General features: G+C 56.3%; 1 protein-coding gene across 7 annotated transcripts in view; it reads left to right on the top strand.

Moving 5' to 3' along the window:
• The window catches only part of MGRN1 (mahogunin ring finger 1), a 57642-nt gene extending 41450 nt beyond the window's left edge, over window positions 1-16192 (top strand). For 4 of the 7 annotated variants that reach the window (XM_070043709.1, XM_070043705.1, XM_070043706.1 and 1 more), the window contains exons 10-17: window positions 616-775; window positions 4322-4431; window positions 6786-6851; window positions 8253-8479; window positions 9041-9140; window positions 9451-9496; window positions 10866-10964; window positions 14618-16192. In XM_070043709.1, coding sequence (XP_069899810.1) covers window positions 616-775; window positions 4322-4431; window positions 6786-6851; window positions 8253-8479; window positions 9041-9140; window positions 9451-9496; window positions 10866-10964; window positions 14618-14730 — 921 coding nt within the window. In that variant the 3' untranslated portion in view covers window positions 14731-16192. Of the gene's footprint in view, window positions 1-615; window positions 776-4321; window positions 4432-6785; window positions 6852-8252; window positions 8480-9040; window positions 9141-9450; window positions 9497-10865; window positions 10965-13079; window positions 13125-14617 lie in introns of all 7 variants that reach the window. The other 3 variants (XM_030883846.2, XM_030883848.2, XM_070043707.1) reach the window with 3 other exon arrangements.
• Window positions 16193-16275: the final 83 nt, after the last annotated feature.

Below are 16275 nucleotides of genomic sequence, written 5' to 3'. Positions count from 1 at the left end.
ACTGCCGGGATCATGCAGAAGCAGCCACAGACATACAGAAACACAGGGGCAAGGCTGTATTCTGGTAACACTTGGTTTCAGAAGCAGGCAGCAGGCTGGACTTGGCTGATCCCTGTTTAGGCTGTTGCTACCTCTTGATCCAGAAGCTAATTTTGTTTTCCAGAAGGTGCCATTACTTAAGGAAAACATTTCAACAAGTTAGATTTGCCTGATTTATTTTTGGGGGGCCGCACTGCGCAGCTTGTGGGATCTTAGTTCCCCGACCAGGAATGGAGCCCAGACCCCAGCAGAGAAAGCACAGAGTCCTAACCATTGGACTGCCCGGGAACTCCGTTGCCATGTTTTTGTTGTTGCTGTTTTAAGCAAGTAAATGGGCAGCCTTGGCAGACGCGAGTCTTCCCACATTTCCTCTTTGGTTCTGGGGAGTAGGAGACCCAAGATCTCTCGATTTGGGGAGGTGTCTTGGGCTAGGGGGGCGTCCTGCTCTTTGGTGATCTTCCTCTGCCCCTGGGGCTTCCCTTTGCCACCGCAGCCCCCAGGGAAAGTGGGAACAGGAAGGCCCCTGGAATCTGGCCTCGGGAGCCACTGACCCTGGGACCCTCGGTGTACCCACAGCCCTCAGACGAGGAGAACAGCGACAACAGCAACGAGTGTGTGGTGTGCCTGTCAGACCTACGGGACACGCTGATCCTGCCCTGCCGCCACCTGTGCCTCTGCAACTCGTGCGCCGACACGCTGCGCTACCAGGCCAGCAACTGCCCCATCTGCCGGCTGCGTGAGTGGGATGGGCGGGCGGGCGGGCAGGGAGACGGGCACGGTGGCAGACGTGGGCAGGGACATCCGTGACGATGGGGTGGTGCCGTCTGCCTCCAGGGAAGTCAGATGCAGGGCAAGTGTCCAGGAGGGGCTGCAGGGCAGTGTGTGGGGTGAGCTGCACAGAAGTGATCAGCAAGTCAGATCTTTATTTCAAAGAGTATGTGGGAAATATTTTGATAAAAAATTACAATAAAATGAAAAGTGTGGTGGGTGTAAATGATCAAGGAGTTAAATTTGGTTTCCTTGAGCATCTGGACTTTCTCAGTCAAAAGTTGTCACGTTGGGGGAATTCCCTGGAGGTCCAGTGATTAGGACTCTGCGCTTTCACTGCTGAGGGCCCAGGTTCGATCCCTGGTCAGGTAACTGAGATCCCACAAGTGGCGCACACGGCGTTAAAAAAAAGAAAGTTGTCATGTTGGGCCTAATTCTGAACAAAATATTCATCCTCCAATAGAGAGTAAACATTCTCAGGTTGTAGGTCCTGCTGGTGGGTCAGCAGTCCTGGGCCCGGTTCCTGCTGGTCCTGGCAGGGACTGGGTGTGAGCGTCAAGAGCACCCTCCTATGGGAGCTGCAGGACATTTTCTCTGAGGAGATAAATGACAGCTTTTTTTTTTTTAGCATAGACAAAGACTGTCAGATTTACTGTCACTTTCAGAAATAATGTATTGGTCGATTTAAAACTCCAAGTGTGAAAATATCTCTTTATTGCTACATTTACTTCCTAGGTTCATGACTGTTCGTTATAAAACTCTCTTTTGTTGAGTAGTCTATGGCTACATTAAAATTATGCTTCACAGCAATTAATCAATATACATGGCCTTGGGAAACCCTGGGGGAGAAAAAGAAAGTGTGTTTTAAAAATAATAAAGCTTAGGGAGTTCCCTGGTGGCCTAGTGGTTAGGATTCCCGGCTTTCACTGCCGTGGCCCAGGTTCAGTCACTAGTTGGGGAACCAAGATCCCGAAAGCTGCACACCGAGGCAGAAAAAGACAAAAGAACAAAGCTTAGGTTTATCATTTTTTTAATGCAAATTGATCCTTGTAATGAAGTGTTCTTTGCCCTGTGTTTAGCATACTCAAAAACCTAACTTAGATTCAGTGAGTCTCTGTTGGTAACATGTTATTTTACTTTGTTTCTCAGTTTGATTTACTTTAGTTGTTTTTAGTGAATTGCATTCCAGGTTAAAGGTATTCCGTTGTTAGTATATACAGTAAGAGGAGATAAAGGGAGGGCATTTTGAAGGCATTTGTTCTAATTAAATCATATTTTCATTTTCAGTAATAAGTTAATACTCTTTAATATCTCATGGACTCTTACTTCACAACCAACTTACTTTCACAAAGCAAACTCTTTATGCATTTGAAAACTAGAATATAATTGTGGTTATCTATTTCATCAGCTATATTTGACTGAGTAAAATTCCTTGTATCTGAGAATTACTGTCTTCAGGAAATCATTCTTACTATTTGATTCCAAGAAGGTGTCTTGCTTCCTTTGAGCTTCTGGCTTACTACCGGGAGGAATCTATTCATGTTGTTTCTGTTCTTTTTTTTTTTTTCCCTTTAACCTTATTTTTAAATTTTTTATTTCTTCTAGTTTTATTAAGATATAATTGACATACAGATCTGTATAAGTTTAAGATGTATAGCATAATGATTTTTTTTTTTTTTTTTTGCGGTACGCGGGCCTCTCACTGTTGTGGTCTCTCCCGTTGCGGAGCAACAGGCTCCAAACGCGCAGGCTCAGTGGCCATGGCTCACGGGCGCAGCCGCTCCGCGGCATGTGGGATCCTCCCGGACGGGGGCACAAACCCGTGTCCCCTGCATCGGCAGGCGGACTCTCAACCACTGCGCCACCAGGGAAGCCCAGCATAATGATTTGAGTTACATACATCACAAAATGAATATCACAATAAGTTTAGTGAACATCCATCATCTGATATAAAGAAATGATAGAAATTAAAGAAATTAAAAAAAATTTGTGTGTGTGTGATGAGAACTCTTAGGGTTTTCTCCCTTAACAACTTTTATGTATAACACACAGCAATGTTAATTATAGTTATCATGTTGTACGTTACATCCCTAATACTTATTTATCTTGTAACTTGAAGTTTGTACCTTTTGATGGCCTTCATCTAATTCCCCCTCCCCCTCCCCACCTCTGGTGACCACAAATCTGATCTCTCTTTCTATGTGTGTGTGTTTGTTTTGAAGTGTAACTGACCTACAACACTGTGTTAGTTCCTGTTATACAACATAATAATTATTTTCTGTACATTTCAAAATGATCATTACAGTAAGTCTAGTTATCGTCTGTTACCATACAAAGGTATTGCATAGCTACTGACTATATTTCCCCACATGGTACATTTCATACCCATGACATTTATTTTGCAGCTGGAAGTTTGTACCTCTTCATCTCCCTCACCTATTTCTTCCTCTCCCCACCCACTCTCATCTGGTAGCCAGATGTTTGTTCTCTGTATCTATAACTCTTGTTTCTGTTTTATGTTTGTTCATTTATTTTGTTTTTTAGATTCCACATGTACGTGAAATCATACAGTATTTGTCTTTATCTGACTTACTTCATTTAGCATAATACCTTCTAGGTCCATCCATTCTTTTTTGATGGTGTATATACATATACAATAGTCCATTGTATATACACCACATCTTTATTATCCATTTGTCTATTCATGGGCACTTTGGTTGATTCCATATCTTAGCTATTGTAAGTAATGCTGTAGAGAACATAGGGGGTGCATCTATCTTTTTTTAAAAAATAAATTTATTTATTTATTTTTGTATGTGTTGGGTCTTCGTTGCTGCGCGTGGGCTTTTCTCTAGTTGCGGCGAACGGGGACTGCTCTTCATTGTCGTGCTTGGGCTTCTCATTGCGGTGGCTTCTCTTGTTGCGGAGCACGGGCTCTAGGCGTGCGGGCTTCAGTAGTTGTGGCTCACAGGTTCTAGAGTGCAGGCTCAGTAGTTGTGGCGCACGGGCTTAGTTGCTCCGCAGCATGTGGGATCTTCCCGGACCAGGGCTCGAACCCATGTCGCCTGCATCGGCAGACAAATTCTTAACCACTCGCCACCAGGGAAGCCCCTCTGCCCATTTTTTAATTGGGTTGTTTGTTTTGATGTTGAGTTGTATGAGTTCTTTGAATATTTTGGATTTTAACCCTTTATCAGATATATTGTTTGCAAATATCTTCTCCCATTCAGTAGGTGGACTTTTCATTTTGTTGATAGTTTCTTTTGCTGTGCAAAAGCTTTTTAGTGTGATATAGTCTCATTTGTTTATTTTTGCTTTTGTTTCCCTTGCCTGAGGAGACATACCCCTCAAAATTTTACTGAGACTGATGTCAAAAAAAAATACTGCCTTCAACTCAGAAACGTGGCTTGTCCTGGGATTGCTGCGGGGTGGGTGGGTGGTCAGTGTCCCCGAAACTTGGAGGGTCTCAGTGGTGCTGCCCCTTGCCTCACATGACCCTGTCCTTCCGCCACAGCTTTCCGGGCCCTTCTGCAGATCCGGGCAGTGAGGAAGAAGCCAGGAGCCCTGTCCCCCATCTCCTTCAGCCCCGTTTTGGCCCAGAGCATGGACCACGATGAACATTCTGTAAGTGCCTCTTCCTTCCTGCATTGGAGGGTGTGGGGGTGGAGACAGGAGGGGCCTGGAGGAAGCCCCTGCCTACTGTGCAGGGCCCGCCTTCATGTTAGGACAGTGCCTGGCTCCTGGTGGGGCTGGTCAGGTGGGATCCAGTAGGTCAGGAAGCCCTGGAGGTGTGGCCAGGAGGAGGCTGCCCAGGCTCTGCCCTCAGGGTGGTGCCAGGCCAGGACCCAGACTATCTGGCCGGCACCCCTGCCTGCCAGCTCTCTGGGCCTCTGGCTCACCTGCCTGGTCCCGACGGGCAGCTGTGAAGATGCGTGGGTGGTCCAGGCTGGGCCCAGTGAGCTCTGGCTGCCGGATGGCGTTGCTTTTGCCAATAGCAAGAGCCTAAGATGCAGGTGACCCTTCACTGAGTCTGAAGGATCGTGGTGTCATCACCTCTGCTCCACCAAGGTGACCTTGAGAGAGAGGTGGGCAGAGACAGAGATGGGGAGGGAGAGACACAGAAATGCAGAGACATGGAGAGACAGATACAGAGAGAGAGAGAGAGAGAAACAGATGGGGATGAGGTTCAGAAGGGAGATGCTGAGAGATGGGCAGACAGGGAGACACAGAAAGAGATGTGGAGAGACACACAGACAGGGTGGGGTTTAGGGGGTCGCTGAGGTGGGCAGGTGGGGGCAGAAGGACCGAGGACGGACAGGAGTAGGCCCGGCTCCCGGCTCCTGGGTCCCAGCTGACTTTGAGCATTGTCAGCCAGTGAACCTATTTTCTGGGCGCTCAATTGAGGTGGTTTGGATCCAGTGATTCTTAGAGGCCCTGCCAGCTCTCTTAAAAGGAAAAAGAGGGCTTCCCTGGTGGTGCAGTGGTTAAGAATCTGCCTGCCAATGCAGGGGACATGGGTTCAAGCCCTGGTCTGGGAAGATCCCACATGCTGCGGAGCAACTAAGCCCGTGCGCCACAACTACTGAGCCTGCACTCTAGAGCCCGCGAGCCACAATTCCTAAAGCCCGGGCGCCTAGAGCCCGTGCTCTGCAACAAGAGAAGCCACCGCCATGAGAAGCCCACGCACCACAACGAAGAGCCCCCGCTCACCACAACTAGAGAAAGCCCACACACAGCAACAAAGACCCAACGCAGCCAAAAACAAATAAATAAATTTATTTTAAAAAAAATTAAAAAGGAAAAGGAAAAAGAGCCAAAGCCCTCTGGATTGGCATACCCACAGAGGGCGCCTGCCCCAGGCCAGCAGGTGTGATGTGTTCAGCCCAGCATTTCTGAAAATTGGGCCAATGTTTAAAAGTCTAGGAATTTTCCTTAAGACTCAGATTTCTGGCTTCTCTTTCAAAATCTGAAGGTGTGGTCGTGCTGCTGGATCAGGAGCAAGGCTGCCCCTCAGGTTGGGGTGCCCATCACCCCACTTCTCCCGGGCCAGCCACACTGTTTAGCCTGTGGGGCCCACAGGCATCAGGGCTTCCAGCTCTGAAACCAGGCCCTCAGCCATTTAACAGTGGACTTGTTTTCAGAACAGCGAGTACTTTCTCCAGCACCATGTTTTTGGTGGAGAGAAAAACAGTACTGAGTTGTTCCTGACCCCGAGAAAGGAGCTTTGCTCTTCCACGGAGGGTGGGCTCAGGTGGTGGGTTTTTATTGTCGCCTCTCTGGGTTTCTGCCCTGGCATCTGAGGGTCAGGCAGGATCCTCCCATGTTTATCCTTCTTGTCCTGAGAGCCGAAGTGCCTCCCACAGTGCAGGGCAGCCTGGGGCTTGGATGGTAAGCTCGCACTCCAGAGGGCCACCGCCTTCCTCTCTGGAGGTTACAGTCCCAATTAAGTGGCCCTTGTTCTCTGCCACATTCCCTGCACGAGCAATTTCCACGTAGTACTAGAGTCCAGATTGGGCATTTCCTCCAGTGAGTCTGTTAAGATCGCTGCAGAGTGGGGGTCATCGGGGGCTTTAGCCCCACCTTTAGGAGCTAGACTTGGTGATGAGTCAATGAGGCTGTGCTGGGACCTCCAGGTCCCTTCCCTGTGCCCAGCCAGGCCCGCTTGTGGGGAGCGCTTGGCCACTGTCAACACCTGCCCTGGCCAGGACCTGCTGCTCAAGGTGACCCAGACCATGAGTGGCCGCTGCGGACGGGGATGGGCTCTTCCAGAGCTGCAAGGATGTGCAGGCGCAGCCAACCCAGGCCCAAGGCAGAACCCATGCTCGGCCAGGTCCCCACGATTTACATGCACGTAGAGTTTGCGAAGCGCTGGCTCATGGCACACCTGGAGACCAGCAGACCAGGGAGACCCCAGCCAGCCAGCTCCAGCGCCGCATGGGGGGTGGCAGCGGTAAAATCTATGATTTTTATCTTGACAGTGTCCCTTTAAAAAATCAAAGTCGCACCCTGCCTCACTGGCCAGCAAGAAACCTAAAAGGGAAACAGTAAGTGTGTTTGGCCCTGTGGCTACGTCTTTGCCCTGTGCCCTGATTATTGTACCAGTGACAAGAATGGGAAGTCACTTTCACCCCAGGCTAACGTGTTCTGTTCATTTAATCTGTCAAATCCACTCTCCCCAGTCCCGGCGTCCCTGCCCAGGAAGGGAGTTTTGTGGAACAAGCAAAGCTCAAGGTCTGTCGGCAGAAAGCCCCGGGCACCCCTTCTCGCCAGCTCTGCTTCTGCCCGTGGTCTCCTGATGCCCTGTTTCCCTTTTTTTTCTTGCTGGCAGTGGAATGACGGAGGCGGAACTAAGGCTGCCGCTCTTGTTGCAAACGTCCCTCGTGCTTGCTCACCCTGCATCCCTGCTCTGCAGGCCAACACTTGTATTTCTCACGTTTTTTCCTGCATCTCAGGGAGCAGACAGCATGTGGCGGCTGGGCCGGGCCTCTGCCTGGGGCCTCCGCTGAGCCCCGGGCCCCTTTGGAAAATGGTAGAGGGTTGGGGTCACTGAGGGTCAGCCTAGACAGAGAGGTTTTCTCCCTGTTTCGAGGGGCAAGGGGTGGCTTGGGACAAATGCAGACACCGTGGTCCCAGGGAACCCAGGAGGTGCTTGCTGAGGACAGAGAGCACCACCTGGCTCCTCTGCCTCCCCCTGGTCCCTAGGGTCACTCTGTCACCTCCCTGAAGGGCAGCTCCCTTCCTTCTCACAGGTCAGCCGGGCAGGCAGGAGTCCCATGTAGAGAGCGTTGCCCTTCACCTTGTTCACGAGAGTGAGGGCAGGCGGCTGCCCAACCCCCCGGCTTGGGAGGCCTAACATCTCCCTTTGCCTTTAACCCTAAAGCAAGACTCAGCCTATTGATTGGATCTACTCCCAGAGAGGGTGAGACTGGTCCTGAGGAGGTGCCTGTTAGGCTTCCCGGAGCCCATATCAGCCCTGCAGTTGCTTGTCCGGCCCAAGGAGGATCTCTAGGCTGGGCCCCCGTGTCGGGCAGGTCCTCCTGGCCTAGGCCACACACTCCCACCGGCTTCTCCCGCCTCTGCCATGGCTTTGCTCCCCTCCTGCCCCTGCCCCTGCCCCCTCCTCTCACTAACACCTCTCTCACTCTCTGCGCCCACCAGGCAGGAGCAGAAAGCCAGGTAGGGGCTGGCCAAGGCCCTCTCTTCCTCCATCCTGGGCACCGAGTGGGCCACTTGGGTGTCCGATGCTGCTCTGGAGTTCTTGGCGCCCCTCTGAGGGAGGGGGATATGAGTCTCTGGAAGGTGGAGTGGACAGGAGATGGTCAGAGAGCAGGTTCTGGGGAGCAGACCATCCCTGGGGCGCCAGGCCGGCGTCTGGGGCTCTGTGGCCATGGGCAGTGGGCAGGGTGCCTGGCCGGCCCGTCCCTCACCTGCTCCTGTCCCTGCAGAGCTCCGACAGCATCCCGCCTGGCTACGAGCCCATCTCCCTGCTTGAGGCGCTCAACGGCCTTCGGGCTGCCTCCCCAGCCATCCCCTCGGCCCCCCTTTATGAAGAGATCACCTATTCAGGCGTCTCAGACGGCCTGTCCCAAGCGAGTTGTCCACTTGCTGGGATCGATCGGATCATGGAAAGCAGCCTCCAGAAGGGCAAGCTGAGGAGCAAATCCCCCGACAGGTGAGACCACCGCCGGCAGCCCCCTGGGGAAGGTGTGCGGGACCCTCCAGGTGCACCTCATCCACCTTGTTTGTGCCCCACGAGCCAGCCCTGGCCTTGCTTGGCGATTACAGGATCATCATCACTGATGTAAGGGACTTTCGAGGGCCACATGCCCAGGGGCTGGGCAAGGGTCAGTCCTGGTCCTTTGGACACTTGGAGGTGCCAGCGAGCAGCCCTGCTATGTTTAGTCTTTGCTCAGACGTGTGTTGGTTTTCTAGAAAAGTATAAAGAAGGCACAGGTTCTATAAAACTCCCACAGCCCGTGCGCCTTATACGTGTGACAAAACAACTCCAAAGATACAGCAGGACACATGGGTCTCTCCTGCTGTTGCTCAGCCCTCCCCCCAAGCCTATACCATCGCGGTTCCCCTCTCCCCCGCAAACAGTGCCGTGTGCAGGCTGCAGGTGGAGGGCCACCTACTCCCCAGGCCTAGCGCACGTTTGCTGGCCCAGCTGGGGCGTTGGCTTGGGTGGGGTTGGCGTTGCTCATCCTCTGTCCTCCGCCCACTCTGTCCCCAGCACCCTGCGGTCCCCATCGTCCCCCATCCATGAAGAGGATGACTCGGAGGCCCCGCCCCCGCCGAGCGGGGCAGGGGTGGCGCTGAGCAGCTCCCCAGAGGTGAGGCCCCTGCCCGCCCTCCTCAGGCATGCCATTGCCATTTGTCCTTCCATCCCCACGCTCCACCACTCCCTCGCGCTCGCTCGTTGACCTTGGCTGCTGTGACTTCCCCCAGCCTCCGTTTCCTCATCTGTCGGGTGGGTGCTGTTGGGTGGAGTCCAGCGAGGGCCGTAGGAGGAGCTGTGTGTGACACACCCAAAGGCGCCGCCTGTCCTGGACCCGACTCACCCTGTGTCCTTCCCAGCCACCTGCAGCCTGGTGCCCAGCTGTCAGCACCAGGGTCCAGGCATGTTTTTCCTTTGTTTCCTAGAGCTTCATAACGGAGGAGGTTGACGAGACTTCATCACTAAAGCAAGGTGAGCCCTCTCCTCCCTGAGGCCCTGGTGCTCCCTGCCCGGCAGGAAGCGGGGCCTCCAAGTCTCTTCCGGAGGTTCCTCCAAGCTGTGTTAGTTGCCCTCCTGGGACCACACACTTTGGTTCCTACACGGTCTCATGGAGGACAGCCCTGGGCCGCTCCTGGTTTTCCCTCCTTATCCGTCCATTTAGTGGTAGCAGCCCTTTTTCTTCCCGCCTGGATCATTCTGCCCATGGTCGGTGCTCCATGCTCCTGGGCTTGGGCTGTGCCCCTCCCTCCAGGGCAGGGTCCCACCGGGGTCTCTGGGCCTTGCCCAGGCCTGGGGTAGCCGATGGCCGGTGGGTGCGCAGCTCAGCCAGGCCCCTCCCCGGCGTGTTCCCTGTGTAAGGGGCCTGGTGTCCCTCCTGAGCAGAGGTTTAGCACTTGGCAGCCCCCTGGGGTCCAGTCCCAGCCGCCGCTGCCGGCACTGGCTGTGAGTGGGGAGGTGACAGGAGGTGGGAAGACGCTGTTCCTCTGCAGGCCTGGTCTTTCCTCCCCGCGTCAGACAGATGAGGAGACTGAGGCTCAGGGTTGGTGTCGGGGGAGGCCCAAGGCCCTTTAGTTGAGAATGACAGAGCCAGGGGGTAGCCAAAGTGTGGTCAAGGCCCCCAGAGCAACCTGCAGCCACCCTGGCACTGTGACCCGCTCCCTGCTGGGTGGCCCCTGGCCAGTGCTGCGCTGGGTGACCCATGTCTGCCTGCAGGCCGCTGGGCAGGGCCTTGGGCCTGGGAATGGTGCCAGGGTTAAGGTGTCCCCCAGGAGCATGGTGTTGTCACTTCCCACCCGGCATGCAGGGCCAGGTCCCTCTGCCTCTCAGGCCTAAGCTTCCCTACCTTCCATGGCTGTGGCTCCTTCCCACCTGCACATAGCATGTGCCAGGACGGGGGGCCCTCCGGAGGCCCTGTCACAGGATCCAGGTCCCTCTTCTGCCTGAGGGGATGCCCCCACAAGCACAGTGCAGGTCCCGGGCTGAGAACTGATGTGTGAGAGAGAGGACACCCCCCTGTTCCCCGACATGTGAGCTCCCTGCTGCGGGCCTGGGGGTCAGAGGGCTGAGCACCCACCTGCCTGTCCAGGAAGATAGGAGACAGTCAGATCTATTACCATTCCATGTTGTCTTTTAAATGTGGCTATGTGATGTTTTTATAATAAAAACAAAATAAAGCCCCACGCTGGTGGGTAGGAGAAAAGGAAAGAGAAAGAAAATAGACGTCTACCTCTGGGTCCTGGGAGAGCAGAGGGGGAGTCAAGGGTGGGGTCTGGGCCCCAGGGTGGGGTCTGGGGTCCCAGACTCCTGCCTGCCGGTCCCGAACCTGCCCCTTCCTCTGCAGGGAGCCGAGTGCCATCTATCGAGAACGTCCTGCAGGACGGCAGCCCCGAGCCCTGCAGCCGAGGCCAGCCCAGCGCAGCTGCAGACATCTACCTGCCAGGTAACGGCACTCGGCCGGTGGCGCTGGGAGCCTGCCAGGCCTGGGGGAAGCCCACTTCCCCATCCCTGGCTCTGAGCGCACGCTCCTTCCATTGACCCCCAAAGCACGGCCAGGCCCGGATTACACAGTCACCCTGCAGCCCCTGGTTCTTTGGGGCAGAGCCTGTGCCTGAGGCTCCTTTTCATCCCGGAGCCAGCTCAGCCTCAGGAAGGCAGAAAAGGCTTCTTGTTTAAGTCCAGGCAGGCAAATCTGGTCCCACTGCCGCTGCTGTCTTCCTTCATCCCTGGGCTGTGCTGGGTGCCCCAGCAGCCGGGCCTCTGCCCAGGCAGCTGAAGACGGAAACCTCCCCGCTGGCTGCAGGCCTGGCGAGGGCCAACAGGCTCCACCACTGGCCTGGGGCTCACAGTCTCCCTGGGCCCGGGTGAAGCAGCACATCCAGGCCAGGGCAAGGGACACAGGCTGGGGCACTAGGTGCCAGCGAGGCCCAAGGGCAGCAGGAAGGGGTCTTGCGTCTCCTCGCACCCCTTCCCAGGCCCCCACCTAGGGCCCTGTGGCCTTAGCTCTGCTCGCTGCTCCTCTGGGTCAAGATCCTCAGGTTCAAGTCCTGGGCTCCAAAGACGGGACGGGAGTTGGGGTCTCTCAGACGCTTGTGCCCAGGCCTGCTGGGACACCACCTGAGGTTTCCGGAATCAAGATAAAAAACCACGTTGCCCTCAGAGCCTGGCTGCTTCCTCGTGGCTGGGAAGCCCCTTCTCCTCACCCCTACCTGTCTCGGGAGCCACCACTGCCTGGTCCCCTGGCCTGGGCATTGGGGGAACTGTGATGTGCTTTGGTCTGGAAGGGCCTCTTGTTCCTGGGCTTCTGGACGAGCAGCGGCCTGTGCAGACAGAGGGTGTGGTTAGAGGACAGTGGGTCCCCAGGTGTGAGGAAGGAGGGCACTAGTTGGTTCGTTGACACACACGGGCCTACCCAAAGGAACCCCTGGGTGAAAGCTGTGTCTGGGACCTTATATTAACACAGGATTCCAGAGGACTTAGTATATCATGAGGATGAAAACCTGGTCGGGGGCTGAGAGGCGGTCAGGAGAGGGACTCAGCTTCCTAGAGCCCTGAGTGAGTCCTGACCCTGCAGGCAGCCCCTGGGTGTGGGTGAGGGCACCCTGAGTGCACGCAGCCTCTGCAGTGCCACCCCTCACTTCCCACACCTCGAGTGCCCCACGGAGTGTCCAGGAGCTCAGGACAGGCCACAGCCGGCTGGCCCAGCCCACGGGTGAGAGCAGGACCTCTGGCTCTCTGGATCCCCCAGTGCATGTCTCGGGCCTTCTTTAGGTCCACACTGGGGGTGGAGGCAGTCGGCTTTGGAGGTGGTAGAGGAGAGGCCACAGAGGCCAAAAAGCTGGCTGTGGGGCCTGACTGGACAGCAGGGTGGGGCTGGTTCTCGATGCCAGAGCAGAGAGGAGGCTGCACGTGGGTGTCCTGTACCCCCTCCTCATAAGCATGGCTGCTTGTACCTGGGGGGCAGGCAGGGGTCCTCGTGGACACACACACCTCTGAGTCGTCCATTCCCACGCCTCTTCCTCTGTTTTCTCCGGGCTTTTTTGCTTAGCAGAGACCCTACACATCTTCCACATCAGTGTGTGTGTTTAAGAATGCACACACGCAGGGATCTCCATTCTTTTTAACAGCACCGCGTTCTCTGGCTGGCTGGAGCGTGATTCAGTGAATCTTAGTGTATCCCGTAGATAGGAAGAAAGGAGATGGGGGCAAATCCATAAAATGGAGAAATCCTAGATGTCCGGCATCCCAGCAGCCCTGCGGGGTGGGGGCCCTTCCTGGGCTCCACTGCGCCCAGCCTCCAGCCCTGCCCCAGCTACCTGCATCCTTCCCTGGGCTGGGTTCCTCTTCATTAGCACTGGGCCCAGAGCTGTTTCTCAGGTAGCGTTTTCAGCACGTGTCTCTTTTGTGTCAGCACATCGGTTTGTGTGGCATTTATTTCCATCATATCCCACCCCCACCCTGGCACCTTGTCCTAAAGCCAGTGCCTCTGCCCTGGAACGTGCCGGTCCCTCTGAGCGCTTTGCTAACCGAGCTTCCGTCTCTCTCCTCCTCTGCGCAGCCCTGGGGCCCGGCTCCTGCTCCGGTGGTTTAGAGAAGTAAGCTGGTACGTGACGCCTTCGCACGCGGGGCGGGGGCTCTGCGGGCGGCCTTGGCAGGGTGCTGGAGAGAGGGCCCCAGCCACGCTCCCTCTCCTGCTCCCGCTGGGGGTTCCTTCCCATTTTCCGGGCTCCTTCCACAGCCGTGTCTTCTCCGGGGCCCTGGATTCAGAATCCAGAGCGCTCCAAACACCAAAGCAGAGGTGCCCCTGAGAGGTGGTCGTGTGGGGTCTGATGCTGGCTTTTGGAACCAGAGGATTTCCCATCTGGACCAGGCAGCCCAGTCAGGCTCTTGCAGCCTTGAGGGTCCTGGGATCAGTGACTCAGCCCTAGCTGAGACCCTCCCATCGCTGACAACTAGCCTGTTCCCCCACCCACCTCTGGAACCTTCCGGAACACCAACATGCCCTGATGTCAGTCTGTGAGGCGGCTGCGTGAAGTGGTCTCCCCACCTAACAGGGAGGTGCCCTCTCCCTGGGCGACCCAAACAGACGTTTTACAGAAGACAGTTCTGCGAGCACCACTGGGAAGGGACGCGCTGGGGCCCCTGCCCCTCCCTCAGGTGACAGCAGCCTCACCAGCAAGTCTGGAGATAGAGAACCTGGCTCCTTCGGTGTCCCAGGGTTTCCAGACGAGTGTGGGTGGGGTCGTACCGCGTGCTGTGTCGGCCTTGTGGGACGCAGCCCTCCTCCCGGTCAGCCATCTTGGACCCAGGCTGCGGGGTCCATCCACCCACTGCCTTCCCCCACAGTCCTTTCTCATCTTCCTTGATGATTCCTTGTGATGAATCTTACTCTCTGCTGAAATAGGACCTGACACCTTTATTCTCATCCGTGGGAGATGTTGAGTGTTGCCACTTAGGTAAAACTTCCGGAAGTAGGAAACGGGTCAGACCCGGCTGCTAGGAATTGTATTTGTCCTGTGTGCTGTGTGGCAGAGCTGGCTTCCCACGTGAAGCCACGGCTCCTAAGAAAACTGTCCCTCACCGAGTCCCCGAAGTCTGTCGCAGGGGCCTTCTGGGTTTGCCATTGAATCCACCCCGGGGCTCCTTGTGCGGATGGGCACGGCCCTGAGAGGTGTGCAGCTCCCCCTGCACCAGCGCCTGGGGGTGGCCTGAGCTAGGGACGGAGCCCCTCACGGCATCCTGGAGGCGCCATGTGGGGATGGCGGGAACAGCCTCCAAGGAGGGCAGACAGGGGCTCCTGGGGCTGCTCTAGGCACCCCTCCACCGGGGGTGACCGAGTTCCAGCCAAATTCAGTGGCCTGTTGGAGCCCAGGAAGCACGGAGCAGGCACAGGCGGGGCACCTGGGAGCTGGCAGCCAAGGTGCCCCATTGCCTTCTGTTCCAGGGCGGGGGCTGGAGTCACCGGGCCCTCTGTGTGCTCTGCCGCAGACACACAGCGGGGCAGCTGGTGGGGACCCAGAGCCTGGTGGGCGAAGGGAGCGGTGAGGCGGGGCAGCTCAGCCGAACGTGACCCTCCTCCCTGTTTCCTGCCTGCAGGATGGTCCACCTCCATGGAGACGCCCCGCAGCCTCCACACCGCCGGGCCCCCCCGGCCTCCACTTGGTGGCCCCAGTCCTGACCCTGGGGCCGCTGAGCTGACCCCACTCTGAGAGCGTGGCCAGGCTGGCAGCATGGAGCCCTCAGCTCCCTAGACTTGGCCGAGGGGCTGCCCGGACTCCAGCGTGACCCCTGGCCTCTCCAGTCTGCACGTCCTGTGTGGTCACTGGCTCCGAGGGGCCATGTGACCCTTGATTGAAGAGCACAGTTGACCTTCCTCTCTGACAACCCCCTTTTTCTACGGTCAATGTATTTATAAATGGTACAGGATGAAGGATGGCGGCTTTCTGTCCTGGGCGCTGAGCTCTGGGGTTCCTCCCAGTCGTCCTATGGGCTGATCACCCAGGTGCAGCCTGACTGGGCCTCACCCAGCCCCCAAGTCTGTAGGGGGCCCGTCAATGCCCGAGAACTCAACAGAGTGCAGTCTTCACAGGAAACGTCACGGGGGCCTTGTGGGAGGAAAGGAAGTGGGGTCCGAGTGTCAGTCAATGAAGGAAACAGTGCCTGTCCCCTCCCCATGTGCGTGTACCCTTCCCCCCCTACGCGGCCCTGTGGGACCACCTCCCACAGTTTGCCCCCCGCCCCCCCCCCCCGGGCGGCTAGGCAGTCAGGCCAGGTCTGGGTCTGGCCATTAACAGCGGTTGTGTCCAGGGGCCCTTCTCTGAGCCCCACACCTTCTCGGAGGCAGCCTAGCCCATGTCATCAGACCCTCCGGGTGGGGGGCTCCACTTGGCCGGTGGCGCTGCTGCCCACCCGCCCCGGGAGGGCCTGAGTGGCTTCTCCGCTCCCTCTTCACCATGTAGATGCCACTTAGCGTTTCTCTTTGATTTGTTCTGTCTGGGACTCCTGTGGTGGAACCTGCCAGGGGATGAGGGTCCCATCTGAGGTGACCTCGTCTTTTTTTAAAGATAAACTTTCTGGGTAACAGAAAGGCAGAGGGGACGCTTGGCCTTGGTGCCCCCGGGTGAGAGCTTCCCCAGCAGGACCTTGAGTCCAGTGGGTGGGTCTGCAGCTCCCGGGTGCAGACACTTACTTTCCTTGCAAGCGGGAGAGCGTCCCGCTTCCTGAGGAGCTGCCCTGGGAAGGACGGTTCTGGGGCGGCCGGCTGCACAGCCTGAGGCTCTGTTGAGTGGGGCAGTCGGGTGTGGATGACTCCTTTTCCCTCCGGTTGAGCCTGTGAACAGAGGCCACGCTTGGAGCAGCCTGCCCTGGCCCCTTGGCTCCCTGCCTCCCCTCCCCTCCTACCCACCATGTGTTCATGGGTGCACGCATGCCGATGCACACACACACACGCACACACACACAGGCAGGGCGGCCGTGTCCCTCTCCTCAGCCCTCTCCTCTCACGGCCAGCACCCCGGCCTCTCGCCATCGATATTGTGCCAGTAACTCTGAAGGACAGGGTGCAGACTGGCCTGTCTTGTACTTGCGTGTGCTACCATTTGATGTACTCTGATTGGCTAGTTTTTGTTCGTTTTTACTGTCTATTTATAGTAATAAAATCATGCAGCAATATCCCACCCGCTCCTTCCTCCGTGCACAGCACCTTAGGACTGAGGCTGTTTCTTGGGAGGCAGGACAGCTGAGTAGCTGGTGGC

The sequence above is a fragment of the Globicephala melas genome, chromosome 15 (genome assembly GCF_963455315.2).
Source record: "Globicephala melas chromosome 15, mGloMel1.2, whole genome shotgun sequence".
NCBI lineage: Eukaryota > Metazoa > Chordata > Mammalia > Artiodactyla > Delphinidae > Globicephala > Globicephala melas.
Note: the sequence above shows the minus strand (reverse complement) of the source record. Positions and strands in the feature narration are given on the sequence as shown.